Source organism: Pseudophryne corroboree, chromosome 1 (assembly GCF_028390025.1).
Source record: "Pseudophryne corroboree isolate aPseCor3 chromosome 1, aPseCor3.hap2, whole genome shotgun sequence".
Taxonomy (NCBI): domain Eukaryota; kingdom Metazoa; phylum Chordata; class Amphibia; order Anura; family Myobatrachidae; genus Pseudophryne; species Pseudophryne corroboree.
In genome coordinates, this window is record NC_086444.1 from 321787876 (window position 1) to 321812094 (window position 24219).

A 24219-nucleotide genomic window follows, 5' to 3' on the forward strand; every position below is an offset into this window, starting at 1 on the left:
GTATAACTCTGCCCAGCTGGTAGCCTTAATATTAAATATGTCCCTGTAAGATTTGTCTGAGTAGGTTGCAGCCTCCAATAAAACACTATATTAATATGTGTGTAAGAGATCTGGATGTAGGTGTTGATATGGAATAGTAAATATCTGTTTTTAATGTAGTATTTTTCTTCTTCTCTGTGTCTCTTCTGCCTTTGTAGGGAGTACTGGACAGATTTTCCCAAATTCAACCCAAATTAATCTTCTCAGTGGAAGCAGTGATTTACAATGGGAAAGAACATTCTCACTTGGAGAAGCTGCAGAGTGTAGTGAAAGGTACATTACTTCACATCATATGTGTCATTTACTGTGCACCAGCAGTTGCGTTAGTGTGCAGTAACACTTTCTTTTTTGTCCACTAGGGGGCACAGGAGAATCTCAATGCTGGGTATATACTGGGCTTGGAGCAGGCTGGCACCAAAAGGGTTACTTAACAGTACCCAGCAGGCCTTGCCTCCCTTGTCCTCTATACCCCGCCCCATCCTAGGGCCCGCTAGTTTTTTTTGGTGCCAAGGCAGGAGCAACGGCACCTCTCATCTGGAAGCTGTTTTTAAACAGCTACAGATGGGTCCACGTTTATCTTGGCCTTTAATAGGATTAATTGAGACTGGGCAGTCGGACTTAGGGGGTCATTCCGAGTTGTTCACTAGCTGAAAATGTTCGCTGCGATTAAGTAAAAAAAACGGCACTTCTTCGTATGCGGCGCAGTGCGCACGCGCGAAGTACTTTCACAACGGCCAATGTATTTTTACACAAGGTCTAGCGAAGCTTTTCAGTCGCAATGGCCGCCGCAGAGTGAGTGACATGAAGTGGCCGTTTCTCGGTGTCAACTGACCGTTTTCAGGGAGTGTTCAAAAAAACGCAGGCATGCCAGGAAAAACGCAGGCGTGCCAGGAAAAACACAGGCGTGGCTGAGCGAACGCAGGGCGTGTTTGTGACGTCAAATCCGGAACTGAACAGTCTGAAGTGATCGCAAGCGCTGAGTAGGTCTGGAGCTAGTCTAAAACTGCACAATTTTTTTTTGCAGCCGCTCTGCGATCCTTTCTTTTGCACTTCTGCTAAGCTAAAATACACTCCCAGAGGGTGGCGGCTTAGCATTTGCACGACTGCTAAAAACTGCTAGCGAGCGATCAACTAGGAATGACCCCCTAATCCCCTGTTTTAATGACTTAATCCCCTGCTGTATTGTTCTCTGTATTGTATTGCAGCTGAGAACAATAGATGAAGGGTTTATGTAAATAAACCATGGTGTGCCTAGGCGCAGCAAAGAGGCCAAGATAACCGTGGATCTATCTGTAGGTTACTTTTTTTTTTTTTTTTAGATTAGTGCTGCAGCGAAGAGAGCGGGATGTTGGCGCACTTAGCGCCCAGCATGCCCGCTCCAACACCCAGCGTCCGTGGGCGGCAGCGCCGGTAACTGGTGCCGGGGTCTTCTGTCATGGGACAGCCAAGCAGCGCTCCACCTCTTCCCGCAGCCGCGTCCGGACTTGGAGGGTGACTTGACTGGCTCCCTGTGTGAAGGGAGCTGCAACGAGCGGCGATCCCCTCCCGCTGAACGGAGACAGCTGGAGGGCAGATGAGTGGGGGACCCAGGTGCACTGCGCCTTATCCCACTAGACCACCAGGGCAATAGCCGCAGGGTAGGTGAACACTGTCTCTGGGGTCCAACATCTGAGGGGTAGGGTGCCCAGCCTGCTGCCCCTCCCCCACTCCTGGGGCTCACTGGTAGCTTAGCTCAGTGTCTGCATGCTGGCTGGGACTTGCTTAGAGAGGAAGGTCTGGACTAATTCTCCCCTGTACCCCGCTCCAGTGGCCGGGTTCAGTTTCTCCTGCCTACTGGTTTACCATAGAACAGTTGAGTATCTTGGCCCACTTTTTCTTGTTTTATTTCAAGCATTGTGTGGCTTAGTGTGTGTGGGTGTGATACTGCAGTACATATGGTTGGCTTCTCACCCCTTATACAGAGCCTGGGTCTGCAGGGGGTGCCCCAGTGACCGGCCTAGCTTACTTACTGTGTAATTTACCTGGGTTGAGTGCTTTCTCATTGTCACCCTTGAATTGTATACAAGTGTGTCTCTGTTTAATTTTAACAATGTCATCCAGAGGCAAAAAGCTTGTTACACTTGAGCCTCCCACTTGTCGTGTGTGCTGCAATATTCTCTCTTGACAGGATTGCGTAGACCTATGCACTGCATGTGCGAGAGCTCAGCCACGAGCTGATTCGACACCTACACCTGTCATACAGGAACAGGCTTGGGCGACCACCCTTACACAAATTATGTCGCAACTGGTGGATCGCTTAGCTCGCCACAAGTATTGCCACCGGATCCAGCACCGCCTGGTCCCTTTGCAACAGGTCAGTTATACGCTTCCTCCTCCCCAGGTTGAACCACCTTGGGTTCACACATTGGCTCATTCGGTTCAGGACCTTTCTCAGTTCTGAGCCTCAATGCAACAACTTATGGACAGGGACAGACGTCCCAGACGGGCTCATGCCTCTAGCGACACCGCTATACCTCTCTCGGACGGGGATTCAGAGTTAGAGTCCCCTCATTCAGATCAGGAGATTGGGTCAGGGGGTTCTGATCTGGACACCTCTTCCGGTCTGAAAGACTCCCTTTCGGTGGCAGAGGTGGAAGCCTTGGTCAAGCAAGTATGTCTGGTCCTGGATATTAAACATGATGATCCGGCTCCCACGTCCTAGACACCGGTTTTCAAAAAAAACAAAGAAAGATTCCACACAATTTCCCTCCTCAGCACAATTTGAGGATATGTTGGAGGGAGCTTGGCCCAAACCGGATAAACGGTTTCAGCTCTCCAAACGATATCAGTCATTCTACCCATTTCCATATGAGAACAGGTCCAAGTGGGAGAACCCCCACCAGTGGATGCACACTGTCACGATCCGGGTATCTGGACGCCATTACTTACCCTTCAGATGCCTTCTAAGGCTGGCTCAGCGTTCCAGGACCAGATCCCATCTGTCATACTGATGTCCACATTCCTGCCTCCTCTCCTGTCACTCTGAGACGCGGTCACCGCAACGCCTGTAACATCCGGAATGGCGTCTCCCGCGGCCACCGCCGCTGTTCCTGAGTTTCTGCATGCAGAGTGTCAGAGTGGTGATTACGTCAGACGCGGCCTCCGCTGTGCCCGTGTGGTTAAATGTGCACTTATCAGTCTGGCGTCTCCTGTCTCCTGTGGCCGGCGCCGCCATTACTGTTTTAATTCCCACATGGATTACAAACCAAACTTCCCTCCAAGTGTCTGCATGGGCGCAGCCATCTTGGATTCTGTCATCTGTTCATTTCCACCAATCTACTGTTTGCAATGTTAATCTGCATAATTGCCTAGCCAATCCCTTCCTTGCTGCAGGTATAAGTATTCTGTGCCTGAGCAAGGAAGGCGTCAGTGCTTTGGTTGTCAAACCTTGTTCCAGTTTGTCTCTCTCCTGTGGTTGTTTTCCAGGTTCCAGTTCCTATCTCCAAACCTCCACTAAAGAGACCCGCACCAGCATTCCACCTGCGGTGTAGCCTGACTCTCCTATCCATTTGGATTCATCTGCTTCCAGCTACAGATCCACCTGCTTACAGCAATCAGCTTCCAGCAGAGATCAGCTCTTCTTAAAGTGCCGGTACCCTTTTCTACAGATTATCATTTATCACCGGCATTATTATTTCACCGCTCTCAAGCTCCAAACATCACTTCATATTTCATCGCTCTCAAGCTACATTTATCATTTAACTGGTTCCAGCCAGTATCCACTCCGTGCCAACATCAGTCTGGTTCCAGCCAGTACCCACAGCAGCCGTTTTATCCACAGCAGCCCAGCTTTTCCTGGAACACCAGCTGGTACGATCCTGGGCTATCTCCATTGCTACAGTCGGGCCTGGTAAGGACTTTCCAACTAGAAGATTATAAGAACTATCTCACACTACCAGAGCCCTGTGGCCCTTGCCACCCTGTAGAACCCAGGAACTGTATTTATCCTCTGCTGATTTTTATGTTTTCTTTTACTGCTGCTGTGTTACGGAGTTTGTCATAAATAAACATCAGTGGCTTTTACACTGGTTGTCGTGTTCACGCCTTCGGGCATTTCTTCTACATGTTACTTACATGTCTAGGGGTCTGATACAACCTCCCAGGTTCCGTTACATCTCAGCCCCTACAACTGAGGCTGCCTCCCGTCAGCTCAGGCCCTCAGTTGTGACAGTAAGCACTGACCATATGAATCCAGCCGGAGACCAGGATCAAGCGGCCAGGCCGATGCAAGAACTGGCAGCCCGACTTGAACATCAGGAGGCTGCACAGGGCCACATCATCCGCTGTCTCCAGGATCTCTCTACTCGGATCAGACGCGTCCGGTGCGTCAACCACAGTGACTCCAGCTATGACCCCACCCACCTTACCCATTTCTGCTCCACGTCTTCATCTTCCAACGCCAGCAAAATTTGACGGATCTCCAAGATTCTGCAGGGGATTTCTCAACCAGTGTGAGATTCAGTTTGAGCTACAACCTGGCAATTTTCCCAGTGACCGTACAAAAATTGCCTACATTATCTCTTCTCAGTGGCTCAGCCCTTGATTGGGCATCACCGTTATGGGAGAGGTCCGACACCCTGCTATCCTCCTACACTGCATTCGTGTCAACATTCAGGCGTATCTTCGACGAGCCAGGCCGGGTAACTTCAGCTTCATCTGAGATTCTCCGTTTACGCCAGGGATCACGTACTGTAGGACAATATCTTATACAGTTCCAGATCCTGGCATCCGAACTGGCATGGAACGACGAGGCCCTGTATGCTGCATTCTGGCATGGCTTATCTGAGCGTATTAAAGATGAGTTAGCTACCAGAGACTTACCTTCCAAGTTAGATGAGCTAATCTCACTCTGCACGAAAGTTGATTTACGTTTCAGAGAGAGAGCAACTGAGCGTGGAAGATCATCTGCTCCAAAATCTTCTGCTCCTCCTCCTCGCCAACTGTCACCATCTAAAGACGAGCCCATGCAAATTGGCCGTTCCCGTTTAACTCCTGCTGAGCGCCGAAGACGTCTCTCTGAGTCTCTTTGTCTTTACTGTGCAGCTCCGTCTCACACCATCAATGCCTGTCCCGAACGTCCGGGAAAACTCCAAACCCTAGCTCGCCCAGGAGAGGGCCGGCTAGGAGTAATGATCTCCTCTCCATCTCCTCATGATTGTAATCTCCCAGTGTCGCTCCAAATTGCTCAACGTTATCGGAACGTCATTGCCCTCCTTGATTCCGGAGCAGCTGGGAACTTTATTACCGAAGCCTATGTTAAACGGTGGTCCCTACCCACCGAGAGACTTCCTTCGTCCATCTCCTTAACTGCCGTGGATGGCAGCAAGATTTTTGATGCAGTTATTTCCCTAAGGACTCTACCAGTTCGTCTGAGAGTGGGAGTTCTTCATTCCGAATTTATTTCTTTTTTAGTGATACCAAGGGCCACACATCCTGTGGTCCTGGGCCTTCCATGGCTCCGTCTTCACAATCCATCTATTGATTGGACGACTACGCAGATTCTGGCATGGGGTCCCTCCTGTGCTGAGACATGTTTGTTTAAAGTATTGCCTGTCTGTTCTTCCTCCCCCAGGTCGTCTGATGTTCCACCTCCTCCATATCAAGATTTCACGGATGTGTTCAGTAAGGCTTCTGCTGATATCCTTCCTCCTCATAGAGAATGGGACTGCCCGATTGATCTCGATCCAGGGAAGGTTCCACCTCGAGGCCGAACTTACCCGTTGTCTCTGCCTGAGACGCATTCTATGGAGGAATACATTAAAGAGAACCTAGCAAAAGGGTTCATTCGACCTTCCTCTTCTCCAGCCGGCGCAGGCTTCTTTTTCGTAAAGAAAAAAGATGGTGGTCTGCGGCCGTGCATTGACTACAGAGGTCTGAACGACATTACCATCAAGAACCGCTATCCACTACCCCTGATTACTGCGCTCTTTGATAGAGTTAGCGGAGCTACCATCTTCACAAAGCTGGACTTGAGAGGTGCATACAATCTCATCCGGATCCGTGAGGGTGACGAGTGGAAGACCGCCTTTAACACCCGTGACGGACATTATGAGTACCTCGTCATGCCCTTCGGATTGAGCAATGCTCCAGCTGTCTTCCAGCATTTTGTCAATGAGATCTTCAGAGACATTTTATACCGTCATGTCGTGGTCTATCTAGATGATATCCTCATTTTTGCCAACAATTTAGAGGAACATCGTTTTTGGGTAAAAGAGGTTCTGTCCCGTCTCCGTGTCAATCATCTCTATTGCAAATTAGAGAAATGCGTCTTTGAAGTCAAGTCCATTCCGTTTCTAGGTTACATTGTGTCCGGTTCCGGACTAGAGATGGATCCTGAGAAACTACAAGCAATCCAGAATTGGCCGATACCCTTAACCCTCAAAGGGGTCCAGAGGTTCTTAGGGTTCGCCAATTATTACAGAAAGTTTATACGAGACTTTTCCACCATTGTGGCGCCTATTACTGCTTTAACTAAGAAGGGTGCTAACCCGTCCAAGTGGTCTGAAGAAGCTACGCAAGCTTTTCATCTCTTAAAACAACGGTTCATCTCTGCACCAGTTCTGAAACAGCCCGACATCGACTCTCCTTTCATCTTAGAGGTGGATGCCTCCTCCGTTGGAGTAGGAGCGGTGTTATCTCAGAGGGCTAAAGATGGCCATTTACATCCTTGCAGTTTCTTCTCCCGGAAGTTCTCCCCAGCGGAGCGCAACTATGCCATTGGCGACCAGGAGTTGCTAGCCATCAAGCTCGCTCTAGAGGAGTGGAGATATCTGTTGGAGGGAGCTTCTCATTCAATCACCATACTTACAGACCACAAGAACCTTTTATATCTGAAAGGCGCACAATGTCTCAACCCTCGTCAGGCCAGATGGGCACTTTTCTTTTCCAGGTTCGACTTTAAACTCCAGTTCTGTCCGGGCTCTCAGAATCGCAAGGCCGATGCCCTTTCCCGCTCATGGGAGCAAGAAAATGAGTCAGAGTCTTCAGACAAGCATCCTATTATCAATCCGTTGGCATTCTCCACGGTAGGGATGGACTCTACGCCCCCACTAGGGAAAAGTTTTGTGAAGCCGGTACTGAGGAAGAAGCTCATGCATTGGGCCCATGCTTCCCGTTTTGCCGGACATACAGGTATCCAAAAAACCCTGGAGTTTATCTCTAGGTCCTATTGGTGGCCAACTCTGAGAAAGGACGTCATGGAGTTTATTGCATCTTGCCCAAAGTGTGCCCAACATAAAGTATCCCGCCAGTCGCCTGCGGGGCAACTGGTTCCACTATCCGTTCCCCGTCGACCATGGACCCATTTGTCGATGGATTTCATTACAGACTTACCCATGTGCAACAAGTTCAATACCATCTGGGTGGTAGTTGACCGGTTCACCAAGATGGCACATTTCATTCCTCTCACCGGTCTTCCGTCAGCTTCCAAGTTGGCTCAAGTGTTCATACAAGAGATCTTCCGACTCCACGGTCTGCCTGAAGAAATTATCTCAGATCGAGGAGTTCAATTCACAGCCAAATTCTGGCGAAGTTTATGTCAAGTCCTCCAAGTCAAACTAAAGTTTTCCACGGCTTACCATCCTCAGACCAATGGTCAAACTGAGAGGGTGAATCAGGACTTGGAGGCCTTCCTCCGCATCTATGTGTCTTCCTCTCAAGATGACTGGGTTCAATTACTTCCCTGGGCCGAGTTCTGTCATAACAATCAGTATCATTCCTCATCTTCTTCAACACCATTCTTCACCAACTTTGGATTCCACCCTAAAGTCCCTGAATTCCAACCGCTCCCAGCAACTTCTGTTCCAGCAGTGGATTTCACCTTGCATCAGTTTGCAAACAACTGGAAGAGTGTACGAGCAGCTCTGCTCAAGGCATCGTTCAGGTATAAGAAGTTTGCGGACAAGAAGCGTAGAGCGGTTCCTGCTCTCAAGGTGGGTGATCGGGTATGGTTATCCACGAAGAATTTGAGGTTAAGAGTTCCCAGTATGAAGTTTGCACCTCGCTACATTGGTCCTTTCAAAATTGAGCAAGTCATCAATCCTGTTGCTTACAGACTTCAGTTACCTCCCTTCTTAAAAATACCCAGGACATTCCATGTTTCCCTGTTGAAACCGCTGATCCTGAATCGGTTTCATTCCTCACTTCCTCCAACTCCGAAAGTCCAAACTCAACGAGGCGTTGAGTATGAAGTGGCCAAGATCCTGGACTCACGTCACCGTTACGGTCAACTACAGTATCTTATTGACTGGAAGGGTTACGGCCCTGAGGAACGCTCATGGACCAATGCTTCTGATGTCCATGCTCCTGCCTTGGTCCGGAGATTCCATTCCAAGTTTCCTCAAAAGCCAAAGAAGTGTCCTGGGGCCACTCCTAAAGGGGGGGGTGCTGTCACGATCCGGGTATCTGGACGCCATTACTTACCCTTCAGATGCCTTCTAAGGCTGGCTCAGCGTTCCAGGACCAGATCCCATCTGTCATACTGATGTCCACATTCCTGCCTCCTCTCCTGTCACTCTGAGACGCGGTCACCGCAACGCCTGTAACATCCGGAATGGCGTCTCCCGCGGCCACCGCCGCTGTTCCTGAGTTTCTGCATGCAGAGTGTCAGAGTGGTGATTACGTCAGACGCGGCCTCCGCTGTGCCCGTGTGGTTAAATGTGCACTTATCAGTCTGGCGTCTCCTGTCTCCTGTGGCCGGCGCCGCCATTACTGTTTTAATTCCCACATGGATTACAAACCAAACTTCCCTCCAAGTGTCTGCATGGGCGCAGCCATCTTGGATTCTGTCATCTGTTCATTTCCACCAATCTACTGTTTGCAATGTTAATCTGCATAATTGCCTAGCCAATCCCTTCCTTGCTGCAGGTATAAGTATTCTGTGCCTGAGCAAGGAAGGCGTCAGTGCTTTGGTTGTCAAACCTTGTTCCAGTTTGTCTCTCTCCTGTGGTTGTTTTCCAGGTTCCAGTTCCTATCTCCAAACCTCCACTAAAGAGACCCGCACCAGCATTCCACCTGCGGTGTAGCCTGACTCTCCTATCCATTTGGATTCATCTGCTTCCAGCTACAGATCCACCTGCTTACAGCAATCCGCTTCCAGCAGAGATCAGCTCTTCTTAAAGTGCCGGTACCCTTTTCTACAGATTATCATTTATCACCGGCATTATTATTTCACCGCTCTCAAGCTCCAAACATCACTTCATATTTCATCGCTCTCAAGCTACATTTATCATTTAACTGGTTCCAGCCAGTATCCACTCCGTGCCAACATCAGTCTGGTTCCAGCCAGTACCCACAGCAGCCGTTTTATCCACAGCAGCCCAGCTTTTCCTGGAACACCAGCTGGTACGATCCTGGGCTATCTCCATTGCTACAGTCGGGCCTGGTAAGGACTTTCCAACTAGAAGATTATAAGAACTATCTCACACTACCAGAGCCCTGTGGCCCTTGCCACCCTGTAGAACCCAGGAACTGTATTTATCCTCTGCTGATTTTTATGTTTTCTTTTACTGCTGCTGTGTTACGGAGTTTGTCATAAATAAACATCATTGACTTTTACCCTGGTTGTCGTGTTCACGCCTTCGGGCATTTCTTCTACATGTTACTTACATGTCTAGGGGTCTGATACAACCTCCCAGGTTCCGTTACATCTCAGCCCCTACAACTGAGGCTGCCTCCCGTCAGCTCAGGCCCTCAGTTGTGACACACACGTGGCACGCCTGGTATGTTCATCAGTTCTGCCAATTCCAGATACCTCTTCTCTCAAAGATCCCACGGATCGTAAGTTAGACACGTTCCTCAAAACACATATGCAGGTGCAATTACAAGGTCGGCGTTGGCCTCGGCCTGGATAACTAAGGCTATAGCTTGTTGGATGGAGCAACTACACCAGGGTCTGTCGACTACTGTTAGTAGAAATCAGTTGTTAGTCCTGGTGGGGAATGTTCAGAAGGCAAATACCTACCTTGGCGAAGTTGCCCTGGATACCGCTATCCTTACGTCTAAGGTTTCAGCTTAAACGGTTGCGGCCAGAGGCTCATTATGGCTCCGTACTTGGAGAGCGGACGCATCCTCCAAGGAAGCTCTGGAAACGTTACCTTTCGCAGGAGATACCTTGTTCGACATGGAATTAAATGACATTGTAACCTCACTAGTGACCGCTAAAACCGCCTTCCTTTCTTCAGCAGCGGCCCCTAAACTGAAACCTTCCTTTCGCCCCTTTTGCTTTCAAGTAAACCAGGCCCTGGCGAAAGGTTCCAAATCGTGCACAAAACAGCCTTGGGCTACCAGACGCCCAACCACCAAACCTGCTGACAAGCCTGCGGCGTGACGGGGCGGGCCTCCCCCTAGGGGATCCGACTGCTGTCCTTTGCCCCACGATGGTATGACATCACGATGGACGCATGCGTCAGGGAACTTGTCACTTATGGATATGCCCTGACGTTTTGGCGCCGCCCTCCAAGAAGATTATTCACAACGGGGCTCCCGAGGGATCCCGGAGAGGCAGCAGCGCTACAACAATCAGTCGCCTCCCTTCTCGCCGCCAAAGTCATCGTTCCAGTACCAACGGAACAACGGGGACACGGTTTCCACACTTCGCTCTTTTTGGTTCAGAAGCTGGACACTTCTTATCGACCCATACTCAGCCTCAAAAAGTTGAATGTTTACCTGCGGGTCCCCAAATTCCGTATGGAATCTCTCAGAACTATAATCTTGGCTCGGGAACCTGGGGATTATATGGCAACCCTGGATATCCAGGATGCATATTTACATATTCCAATTCGGCCATGCCACCAACGGTTTGCAATCAAGGACAGTCATTATCAATTTCGAGCCTTGCCTTTCCGCCTATCTACGAATCTTCACAAAAGTTATGGCAGTGATTGCTGGCCATCTCAGACACATTGGAATAGGGATACTACCCTACTTAGACGACCTCCTGCTTCTGTGACAGTCCCAGGAGATGCTCTCGGAATACGTTCACTCAGCAGTGGAGATTCTACAATCTCACGGCTGGAAAATCAATTGGAAAAAAAATCATCATCCTTGATGCCCTTGCAGACAATCCTTCATTTAGGGGCGTTGTTAAATTCCGAAGTCCAACGAGTGTTCTTGCCTCCGGACAAGATCAAGGTCATTCAGACCAGAATCCGAACACTTCTCCATCTGCGCACCGTATCGGTTTACGCATGTATGAGAGTTCTAGGTTCAATGGTGGCGGTGTTCAACATGGTGGAGTACGCCCAGTTCCACTCTCGCCCTCTGCAATTGGAAGTCCTTCGCAAATGGGACGGTTCTCCTCTCCACATTCGCTCACAGACCATTGTCCTCATCCAGGAGGTTCAGCTGTCATTGACGTGGTGGCTCATACAAGCAAATCTCGACAAGGGTGGACCCTTTTGGATTCAAGACTGGACCGTGATCACCACTGACGCCAGTCTTCGAGGGTGGGGAGGAGTCTCAGAGACTCACATGTTCCAAGGTCGCTGGACTACCCGCGAAAGCGAGCTCCCCATCAATGTCTTGGAAATAAGAGCAATACTAAACACGTTACTTTCAGCTCAATCACTCCTTCATGGCCGGCCAGTCAAAGTCCAGTTGGACAACGCGACCGTGGTGGCATACATCAACCGCCAGGGCGGCATTCTGAGTCGAGGGGCCATGCAAGAGGTAACCAAGATTTTTCTGTGGGCCGAACAACATCTTCTGGCACTGTCAGCGGTGTTCATTCCAGGGGTGCTCAACTAAGAAGCGGACTTCCTAAGTCGTCAAGACGTTCACTCAGGAGAGTGGAAACTCCACCCGGAAGTGTTCGATCAGTTGGTGTCTCGGTGGGGATTGCTGGACATAGACCTTATGGCATCCCTTCCACAACAGGCAGGTCCGCTCTCGCACAAGAGATCCTCAAGAATTCCTGGTGGACGCCCTAACAGCACATTGGTCATTTCCTCTGGTGTATACCTTTCCTCCGATTTCCATGATTCCCGGACTCCTCCGGAAATTCAAGCAACAGGGAGGCATGTTGATCCTCGTGGTTTCAGATTGGCCACGTCGCCCGTGGTATGCGGCTCTTCTGAGTCTGTCCATAGACACCCCGTGGCGTCTCCCAGTACGCCCAGAACTTCAATCACAGGGATGCTGTGTACATCCAGACCCCATACACCTCGCTTTGACGGTGTGGCTATTGAGTCGTCCGTCCTGAGACGAAAGGGGTTTTCCAGGACGATCATCAAAACAATGCTTAATGCCAGGAAAGCATCGTCTGCCAGGGTCTATCACCCTATCTGGAAAGCATACTTTTCCTGGTGCACAACCCATCACTTTAGCCCGTGGTCTTTTAGAATGCCTCGACTTTTGGCCTTTCCCCAGTCAGGTTTAGATCTGGGACTACGGTTGTCATCCTTGAAGGTCCATGCCTTGGCGCTCTCGGTGCTCTTTCAAAAACAACTTCCATACATCAAGACTTTCCTTCAGGGAGTGCTTCATGTGCAGCCGCCATTTGTACCTCCAGTAGCTCCGTGGGACCTTCCCCTGATTCTAAGAGCGTTGCATATGGCTCCTTTTGAACCCATGGACTCTGCTGACCTACGTTGGATCACGTGGAAGATCTTGTTCCTTTTGGCTATCTCTGCGGCGCGTAAAGTTTCTGATCTCAGTGCCATATCCTGGTGCTCGCCCTACCTAGTGTTTCACTCAGACAGGGCGGTCCTTCGCACTAGGCCAGGTTTTCATCCTAAAGTAGTGTCACGATTCCATCTGAATCAGGAAATCGTGCTGCCAGCCTTAACATCAGCTCCTCCTGAGGAGGCTTGCTTTGAAGTAGTCCGCGCTCTTCGCATTTACGTGGACAAAACCAAGGATATACGCAGCTCGGACTCCCTGTTTGTGTTACGTGGCCGGCGTCAAAACAGACCTTGGCCAGATGGCTTTGGTTGACCATTCAACACGCCTATATGGCGGCGAAGCTTCCACCACCTCTGGGGGTCAAGGTGCATTCCACAAGGGTTGAGGGTGCTTCCTGGGCGTCCTCTCGCGGGGCTTCGGCCGAGCAGCTTTGTAAAGCTGCTACGTGGTCCTCTGCCCAAACCTCCATTAAGTTCTATGCGTTCGACACCTTTGCGTCACGTGACGCTGCCTTCGGGTGTAGGGTCCTGAGCGCAGTCCAGGAGCGTCCCCTCCTTTGGGGCACAGCTTTGAGACATCCCAGCATTGAGATTCTCCTTTGCCCCCTAGTGGACGAAAAAGAAAAGAGGATTTATGTCTTACCTTGGTAAATCCTTTTCTTTGAGTCCATAGGGGGCACAGGACGCTCTCCCTTACGCACCTGTCTTGCGGATCTGAGTTCCTGTGTGGGCGGTGTGTGTCCAACCATCTTCGCAGTGTCTCTCTGTGTGTGGCGCTCTTCCTTCATCTCCTTCTGCTCCTGCCTGGGCTTTCTACTAAAACTGGCGTGCCCGGGGACGGGGGCGGGGTATAAAGAACAAGGGAGGCAAGGCCTGCTGGGTACTTTTAAGTAACCCTTTTGGTGCCAGCCTGCTCCCAGCCCAGCCTATACCCAGCATTGTGATTCTCCTGTGCCCCCTATGGATTCAAAGAAAAGGATTTACCAAGGTAAGACATAAATCCTCTTTTTAGGGGGTTATTCAATTAGCAGCAATGGGAGCGAGATGCCATAGTTCAAGCAATTTCTCCTGCACCCCTCTACCACTCTTGTAGTACCGTAATTATCGGTGATGCGCCCTGCAGCACATAGTCTTCATCATTTACTACTATATTACAGAAAAATAAGCAAAGAGAATATATTCAAACGAACATATTAGTCTCATTACACCGTTAAGGGCCCCATACACTAACGCGACATGTCCGACCCTCATGTCGCAGGCGATCACCCCGGCAGCCTCCCAGTGGCAGGATTGCATAAGATAAGAAAGGTCCTTTTGCATACAATGTATCTTGTGCGATCCCAGCCATTCCTGCGGGGTCGGACATGATCGTTAGTGCAGCACGGTCAATCTAGAGGATCCGATCCGATGCTCACGGGAATGCGCATCGGATCGGAAACACCTCCAAAATGCTCGATTTCACCCGATATATCGGCCCGAATGCCCGAAATCGGATGAAATCGGGCATTATCGTTCTAGTGTATGTGGCCCTTTACATAAGGACTGTAGAAGAGAATGTTTTCATTTTATTGTGTGTCAGTTAAAGCAATTAGGTCAGTTTTCTTCACCTAGGACTTTTTGCTATTTTTAGGGCGAATGGGGATTCGCCCTATTCAGTACCAGGGCCTCGGCGAAAAATTTAGCAGGAGTGAAGAACATGTGGATCAACGAATCCACATGTTTTCTCACCTGCACCGGCGAAAACGTGGGCCATTTTCGCCAATTTTGAGGCATTTTTCGCCAATGACTTTTCACAAAAAAAGAAAAAGTTGAAAAAGGCATTGGTGAAAATGCCTTTAAAATAGCCAAAAACGGGATTTCATTAAACAGGCATGGGGGAGCGAAATCAACAGCTCCGAGATTAACGGAGCAAATTGCATACCCCCTAAATCTACTGTATGGATAGAGATACCACATTGTTTTATTACAAATATAGATGTGTTTTAGGAAACATTTTTTTCTTTTCGGACAGTTCATAGAGTAGTCCTGTGGCCACTATATTGGACAGTTTTTGTTCTGGCTTTGTATTTCCTTGTCCAACACAATGGAATTTGCTCTGTTACTGTTGTCCTCAGGGTTACCAGATTTGAAGAAGGTGGTTGTGATCCCTTATGTTTTTCCGAAAGATAAAATCGACTTCTCCAAGATTCCCAACAGGTTTGTGTCTGTGATTTTGTGTGAGGGAGCATCAGTCACCATGTTTCTGTCTAATGATTATAGACTTGCTGAAGTCATACCTGTCTTTAATGGATTTTTTCTGACAAAAGAGTTTTCCTAAGAAATGGCAGAATAAACCACTGCAGGGGATGTAGCCGCTAAAGTGCAACAATGAGAGGGGGGTCCGACAATGCCAGGTCACTCATCCAAAGCTCCAGCTCTACTCTCTGCACATGCTCAGATCCCCCACTTCGCTCTTCTAATCTCAGGCCGTATTATTACCTACGGGCCTTATAGAAAGATTTGGGGGAGGCATGCAGTGTTCCTCCTCTGTTTCTTGGTGCCTTAAAGTATCCGTGCTACCTATTGAAATATGCAAGCTGTATTGGAGTAGATCTAATGTGCCCTGTCCTTATTGATTTTATAAGCAAGCGCTCCAGTGTAGATGACCCCCCAAAAAACAGACAATACATACTGTATATGAGTATGGAAAGTGCTCCCACGGCTGGAAATGTGCAGAAGTTACACACACCTCATATGAATGGAAGATATGCATTTTAACATACACAATTTCTTCTTTCGTGTGATTTTTCTGCCTTCATTGGTGAACCATAAAAACCATACAGATCAATTAAATATGAGATCAGTATACTGTCACACTTTATTCCACGCTGAGGGAAAACCCTTAATTGCGCTGTAGCACCTTCTTTCCTATGGATTATTCCCAGAAAAGACGAGAAATAATATAACTCTCCCTGCGTAAAATAAATCAATATGTGATAACAAATAGAAAACACTGGATGATTGATATTGGACCTTTTAAGTGCAATATCCACAGATGCCAGATCAGTTTTAATTGGAAAGCCTTTATTCAGAAACAGTAACAATTCATAGTGAAGTTTAGTTCAGTATGCACCGATACTACACCACAGTCTTTAATATACTGCAAATCTGCTACTTCTTACTTTTTATACATGTAAGCAGATGAATGGCAGATGATTTGGGGATGTGTTTTAGCACAAGATCTACTGCACAGTTCTTTTAAGTAAAAGAACAAATGAATAGGACACTGGAATATTAAAGGGTAAAGATAGTAATATTTCAGCGTGGTTCTTCTCACAAAGGGAAAGCCGTAGTCGGGTATTCCATTAAGTGCCATTTTTTCAGCTAGTCGAAAAAACGGCACTAATTCGAGCATCATTATTCAATTGCGGGCGTTTTCACCTGTTTTTGACTCCATTTTCATCCATGCTTTTCACTTTTTTGTTTTGTCAAATCGGCATGGGGGCGAAAACGGACCCAAATACGTCCGAAAACGTGTGCAAATTCGACAAAACACATGTATCGGCAACTAATTCGCCGATCCACGTGGCTTTCGCCCATGTCGGATTTTTTGGCCAGTCGAAAAATCGACACGGGTACTGAATAGGGCAAAATGGTTAAAAATTGCAGATTTTTCGACTGGTTGAAAAATCCGGCAATAATTGAATACCCCCTATAGTCGGAGATAAGAGAGCAGTGCATAATCATTGTGCCTTTCGTAGGACCTGCTTGATCAGTGCAACACTAACCAAAAAAAAGTTGTGTAACATTGCATTTTATATTAATAGAACTCTTTATGTCTTTTGAGTAGATTTTTTTTTTCATTTTTATTATCAAGTATTTTTTTATTGCTTTCAATATGCACAGAAAAACAAAAGAAACACAACAAAAATTAGAGAAAATATGACTTCAGAGTTCAGGTATGGCCTTCTACAGGTACAGTCTTCCTGGTACAGTACACAACTGTGGCCCTCAGCTGTTTCAGAAACCCTTCTTATTATAAATCTGTAACTGACAGACAAATATTTGAGTCGTGTACAAAGTAAAATATGGTGTCGTCTAGTACATTTTGGATTTTCTGGAACCACTGAGCCTGAGCCAGTGGCTAAATGAGGCAGAATAATACAACTGATGCCTGCATGATACTGTAAATGTGGGAGTTATTTGGGTAAAATTCTGTTAGTGTTCTGTACTGACTAACAATGGAGACTCTTTGCACTTCATTGCAGCATGTTAAGCATTCATTAACACAAATGCAGCTTATTTCACTTACTGAGATTTCTTTTTAGAAATCCACTTTAGTATTACTATTTCTGTGAGTGCTGTCAAATACTATGTGCATCATTGGAAACATGACGGTGTCAGCTGTTTTTGTGTTTATGGAAAACAAACCATAACAGATGGATAAGACTGCGAACATGAACCATATTATCTTAAAATAGCAAGCCATTACAAAGCTGTTTGTTATTTAAAGAGACACAACAATCTATATACTGTAGGTATGATGTACATATATTTACATTACATATAGATTGAATAAGGGCAATATTTATGTATAAACCTTTTTTGTCACTTACATGCAGCTACCACACTAGTCTTCTTCCTTGAGTCTCATTACTGTATTGCATTTTATTGCAATGTAATTGCTATAGCTAAATCCATATATTGTTCATCCACAGAGTGCCTGATAAAGCCAGTGTAGATTGAGCTAGGCTAATTGAGTTACTGGAGCTAGATACAGCCTGACTGCTTTGCCAGCTCTTACAACTATTATTATCATATTTATATGATGCTACCAATTGAAGCAGTTCAGAGAGAATATTTGTCACTCCTGTCTGTCACTGCCCCATTGATGCTTACAACTTCTGGAGTGTGGGGAAAAACCCATGCAAACATAGGAAGTACATATTGCTCAGTAAATTAACTTATGACATCTGTGCTATGAGATTGCAATGCTAACCACTATGTCACTGTGCTGCTCAGAAACTGGTCTAAATCTATAAAACAGCTAAGAAAAAGATGTTTCGGCCCCATTTGACATGTCCAATATGCCTACCAGGCCTGACATGACTAAATTACTAAAATGTTTAGTTGTCACTAAATTGAATGTATTTATTTGTTGTAGTAACGGATATTTGCTGTGCAACTCAAAAAAGAAGTTGTACAATAGAATACAGTAATACAATACATATATTGAGATCTTATCGTACAGGCTATAGAAACCAAAATAGATGACAGGAAGCACACAGAATTGAATTAAATACAGTTTTCTATGTCCTCCCCCCTTCTGATTGGTGCTATTAATCCAGGCTGCATGGTGAGTACAACAGAAGCATAATCATTCTGATAAAGCAGCACAGGGCAGATAACGTAGTGTCTGTTCCCCACCCTTGGTCACCGAGCAGTTAACAGATTCTTCAGCAGCTGCTAAGTTATGGTAATGCATTGACATTTTTCATGTAAATTTCTGGGACATGCATTCACTTGAACGTCTAGAAGAGAAGATTTATCTTCTCATAATGAGTGAAAATTGAAATTCATATTATAGTCTGCGCCCTCCCTTCTTTTTTTTCTCCTTGTTTTATTTGTATTTTGTTTGATTATTTTTCCTCTAAATGTAGTTTTTCATAAGATTCTGTGGCAGTTACCCATTTATAAAATGAGCCCTTCCTGAATAGAAATTATCTCCATTCCCTAGCACAGTGCAGCAGACGTATGTTTTTTAGGCACTTCTTAATACTTCTTGGATTTTGTTATGGATAAGTACTGTACTTGCCAAATACATCATGGTTTACGCTCTATTGAAAACCCTTTGTAGAATATAATTAAAGCACTTAATTTCTCATTTGTAAGAAAAGATGCACGCTGCTTTTTTTCATAGCTGGGTATGCAACCTCAAACCCTGCTTGTTCTTAGCTTTCTTTGTATTCACAATCTGTCTTCAAACATCTTGCTGTTGTACACTACCACCTGCCAAATGTGCACCCTAGTGCATTGCCTTAACTCGAGCCTGACCTTTTTCTTGCACTTCTGTTTCTCTTGTACTTTGTTGCAAAAATAAGATTTTAAACCTACCGGTAAATCTTTTTCTCGTAGTCCGTAGAGGATGCTGGGACTCCGTAAGGACCATGGGGAAAGTCGGGCTCCGCAGGAGACATGGGCACTTTAAGAAAGACTTTGACTCTGGGTGTGCACTGGCTCCTCCCTCTATGCGCCTCCTCCAGACCTCAGTTAGAGAAACTGTGCCCAGAGGAGATGGACAGTACGAGGAAAGGATTTTAGTTAATCCAAGGGCAAGATTCATACCAGCCACACCAATTACACCGTATAACTTGTGTTAAACTAACCAGTTAACAGTATGAAAAACAACAAAGTTTCGGTCCAAAACCGATGAAACTATAACATAACCCTTATTTAAGCAATAACTATATACAAGTCTTGCAGAAGTAGTCCGCACTTGGGACTGGCGCCCAGCATCCTCTACGGACTACGAGAAAAAGATTTACCGGTAGGTTTAAAATCTTATTTTCTCTAACGTCCTAGATGATGCTGGGACTCCGTAAGGACCATGGGGATTATACCAAAGCTCCCAAACGGGCGGGAGAGTGCGGATGACTCTGCAGCAACGATTGAGCAAACAGGAGGTCCTCCTCAGCCAGGGTATCAAACTTATAAAACTTTGCAAAGGTGTTTGACCCCGACCAAGTAGCAGCTCGGCACAGCTGTAGTGCCGAGACCCCTCGGGCAGCCGCCCAAGACGAGCCCACCTTCCTAGTGGAATGGGACTTAACCGATTTTGGTACCGGCAATCCTGCCGTAGAATGCGCTTGCTGGATCGTGTTACAGATCCAGCGAGCAATAGTCTGCTTTGAAGCAGGGCCGCCAACCTTGTTGGCTGCATACAGGACAAACAGTGCTTCTGTTTTTCTGATCCTAGCCGTTCTGGCCACGTAAATTTTCAAAGCCCTGACCACATCAAGGGACTCGGAATCCTCCAAGTCACGAGTAGCCACAGGCACGACAATAGGTTGGTTCATATGAAAGGATGAGACCACCTTAGGTAGGAATTGAGGACGGATCCGCAACTCCGCTCTATCCATATGGAAAACCAGATAGGGGCTTTTATGTGATAAAGCCGCCAATTCCGAAACTCACCTAGCCGAAGCCAAGGCTAACAACATGACCACCTTCCAAGTGAGATATTTTAACTCCACCGTTTTGAGCGGTTCAAACCAATGTGACATAAGGAAACTTAACACCAAGTTAAGGTCCCAAGGCGCCACCGGAGGTACAAAAGGAGGCTGAATATGTAGTACTCCTTTTACAAAAGTCTGTACTTCAGGTAGAGAGGCCAATTCCTTTTGAAAGAAAATGGTTAAGGCCGAAATCTGAAATTTTATGGAGCCTAATTTTAGGCCCAAATTCACTCCAGAAGGAGACAACCCAAATGGAATTCCTCCGTAGGAGCATTCCTGGCCTCACACCAAGAAACATATTTTCTCCATATTCGGTGATAATGTTTTGATGTCACGTCCTTCCTAGCCTTTATTAGCGTAGGAATGACCTCATCCGGAATACCTTTGTCCGCTAGGATCCGGCGTTCAACCGCCATGCCGTCAAACGCAGCCGTGGTAAGTCTTAGAACTGACAGGGCCCCTGCTGCAGCAGGTCCTGCCTTAGAGGAAGAGGCCACGGATCTTCTGTGAGCAATTCCTGTAGATCCGGATACCAAGTCCTTCGCGGCCAATCTGGAACAATGAGAATTGTTCTCACTCTTCTTTGTCTTGCTGAGGAAGTCTGCTTCCCAGTTGTCCACTCCCGGAATGAACACTGCTGACAGAGCGCTTACATGATTTTCCGCCCAGCGAAGAATCCTGGTGGCTTCCGCCATTGCCACCCTGCTCCTTGTGCCGCCTTGGCGGTTTACATGAGCTACTGCGGTGACATTGTCCGACTGAATCAGAACTGGTTTGTCGCGAAGTAATGCCTCCGCTTGACGTAGGGCGTTGTATATGGCCCTCAACTCCAGAATGTTGATGTGGAGACAAGTCTCTAGACCCGACCAAAGACCTTGGAAATTTCTTCCCTGTGTGACTGCTCCCCAACCTCGGAGACTTGCGTCTGTGGTCACCAGGATCCAGTCCTGAATGCCGAACCTGCGACCCTCTAGGAGGTGAGCACTCTGCAGCCACCACAGGAGAGACACCCTTGCTCTGGGGGACAGGGTGATCCTCTGATGCATTTGTAGATGTGACCCGGACCACTTGTCCAGTAGGTCCCATTGGAAGGTCCTCGCATGGAACCTGCCGAAGGGAATGGCTTCGTACGATGCCACCATTTTCTCCAGGACTCGAGTGCAGTGATGCACTGACACCTGTTTTGGCTTCAATAGGTTCCTGACCAGAGTCATTAGTTCCTGAGCTTTTTCCATTGGAAGAAAAACCTTCTTCTGGTCTGTGTCCAGAATCAAGCCCAAGAAGGTCAGACGCTTCGTAGGAACCAACTGTGACTACGGGATATTGAGAATCCAGCCGTGTTGCTGTAACACCTTCAAAGACAAAGACACGCTGTCCAGTAACTTCTCCCGAGATCTCGCTTTTATGAGGAGATCGTCCAAGTATGGGATAATTGTGACCCCTCGCTTGCGCAGGAGCACCATCATTTCCGCCATTACCTTGGTGAAAATCCTCGGGGCCGTTGAAAGCCCAAACGGCAAAGTCTGAAATTGGTAATGACAATCTTGTACAGCAAATCTCAGGAACGCCTGATGAGGAGGAAATATTGGAACATGAAGGTATGCATCCTTTATGTCCAGGGAAACCATAAAATCCCCCCCTTCCAGGCTGGCGATGACCGCCCTGAGCGATTCCATCTTAAATTTGAACCTTTTCAAGTATAGGTTCAGGGATTTTAAATTCAAAATGGGTCTGACCGAACCGTCCGGTTTCGGAACCACAAACAGGGTTGAGTAATAACCCTTTCCTTGCTGCAGTAGAGTAACCTTGACCACTACCTGTTGAAGATACAAGTTTTGTATTGCATTCAACACTAACTCCCTCTCTGAGGGAGCCGCAGGTAGAGCCGATTTGAAAAACCGGCGAGGAGGCACCTCTTCGAATTCCAGCTTGTATCCCAGAGAAACAATTTCTATTGCCCAGGGATCCACCTGTGAATGAACCCAGATGTGGCTGAAAAGTCGAAGACGTGCCCCCACTTGAGCGGACTCCCCCAGGGAAGCCCCAGCGTCATGCGGTGGATTTTGCAGAGGCAGGGTAGGACTTCTGTTCCTGGGAACTAGCTGTGTGCAGCTTTTTTCCTCTGCCCTTACCTCTGGCAAGAAAGGACGATCCTCGTACTCTTTTGCTTTTATTCGAACGAAAGGACTGCATTTGATAATGAGGCGCTTTCTTAGGCTGTGAGGGAACATAAGGCAAAAAATTCGATTTACCTGCCGTAGCTGTGGAGACGAGGTCCGAGAGGCCTTCTCCAAATAACTCCTCACCTTTGTAAGGCAAAGACTCCATATGCCTCTTTGAGTCGGCATCACCCGTCCACTGTCGGGTCCATAAGACTCACCTAGCAGAAACAGACATAGGTTTTATTCTGGAACTTAGCAAACAAATGTCTCTTTGAGCATCCCTCATATATATTGCAGCATCTTTTATATGCCCTAGGGTCATTAAAATGGTATCCTTATCTAGGGTCTCAATTTCCGTAGATAAGGAGTCTGTCCATGCTGCGACAGCACTACAAACCCAGGCCGATGCCATTGCCGGTCTAAGAATTGTACCTGAATGTGTGTAAATGGACTTCATGGTAACCTCCTGTCTGCGATCAGCAGCATCCTTGAGGGTAGCCGTATCTTGGGATGGCAGCGCTATCTTCTTTGATAAACGTGTTAAAGCCTTGTCCACCTTAGGAGAAGACTCCCATCGTATCCTATCCGTTTGCGGGAAAGGATACGCCATAAGAATCCTTTTGGGAATCTGCAGCCTCTTGTCTGGAGATTCCCAAGCCTTTTCGCACAGCTCGCTCAGCTCATACGAGGATGGAAAAGTGACCTCAGGCTTTTCTCTTTATACATGTGTACCCTCTTGTCCGGGACAGGGGGTTCCTCTGTGATATGCAAAACATCTTTTATTGCAATAATCATATATCGAATGCCCTTAGCCACTTTTGGCTGTAATTTTGCCTCCTCATAGTCGACACTGGAGTCTGAATCCGTGTCTGTATCTGTGTCCATTATTTGAGACAATGTGCGCTTCTGAGACCCGGAAGGTCCCGGTGACACAGGGACAGTCATGGTCTGACTACCTGACTGTACCCTAGCCTCAGCCTTGTCTAATCTCTTGTGTAATAAATTTACACTAGCACTCAAGACATTCCACATCTCCATCCAGTCCGGTGTCGGCGCTGCCGACGGAGATCTGACATTCATACACTCCCCCTCCTCCTTAGGTGAGCCTTCCACTTCATACATGTCGACACACGCGTACCGACACACCCCACACACACAGGGAAGCTGTTATCTGAAGACAGTTCCCCACCAGGCCCTTTGGAGAGACAGAGAGAGAGTATGCCAGCACACACCCCAGCGCTATATAACCCAGGTAAAACACAGAATGTTTCCCCAGTAGCGCTGAAATAACACGTTTTTCACCAATTATGTGCCCCCCTCTCTTGAAAAACCCACTGTCACCTCAGTAAGCAGGGGAGAGTCCGGGGAGCTTCCTCTCAGCACTGTGCTGTGGAGAAAAATGGCGCTGGTGAGTGCTGAGGGAGAAGCCCCGCCCCCTCGGCAGCGGGCTTCTGTCCCGCTCAAATTATTCAAAAACATGGCGGGGGCTCTTTATATACATGTACAGTGCCCAGCTGTACATGTATATATGTGTTTATGCAGTAATAGAGGTTTATATTGCTGCCCAGGGCGCCCCCCCTGCGCCCTGCACCCTTACAGTGACCGGAGTGTGTGAGGTGTATGGGAGCAATGGCGCACAGCTGCAGTGCTGTGCGTTACCTCAGTGAAGATCACAAAGTCTTCTGCCGCCTTTGAAGCCTTCTTACTTCTCATACTCACCCGGCTTCTATCTTCTGGCTCTGCGAGGAGGACGGCGGCGCGGCTCTGGGACGAACTCCAGGGTGAGACCTGTGTACCAACTCCCTCTGGAGCTAATGGTGTCCAGTAGGCTAAGAAACAGGACCTTGAAACTCAGAGAAGTAGGGCTGTTTCTCTCTCCTCAGTTCCACGATGTTGCTCCCTGCAGTGCACCAATCTCCTCTGGGCACAGTATCAAACTGAGGTCTGGAGGAGGGGCATAGAGGGAGGAGCCAGTGCACACCCAGAGTCAAAGTCTTTCTTAAAGTGCCCATGTCTCCTGCGGAGCCCGTCTATCCCTATGGTCCTTACGGAGTCCCAGGACGTTATGAGAAAATGAAAACTATAATATATTTATGAATCATATTTGTGATTCATATCATGCCTATGACACTCCTGGGAGTATCA

The 24219-nt window shown here is 47.5% G+C and overlaps 1 protein-coding gene across 1 annotated transcript in view; it reads left to right on the top strand.

Annotated features, from left to right (window-relative positions):
- The window catches only part of AACS (acetoacetyl-CoA synthetase), a 386016-nt gene that overhangs the window by 246733 nt on the left and 115064 nt on the right, over window positions 1–24219 (top strand). The window contains exons 6-7 of the mRNA XM_063964600.1: window positions 198–312; window positions 14813–14894. Of these exons, the coding sequence (XP_063820670.1) occupies window positions 198–312; window positions 14813–14894 (197 nt within the window). The remainder of the gene's footprint in view (window positions 1–197; window positions 313–14812; window positions 14895–24219) is intronic.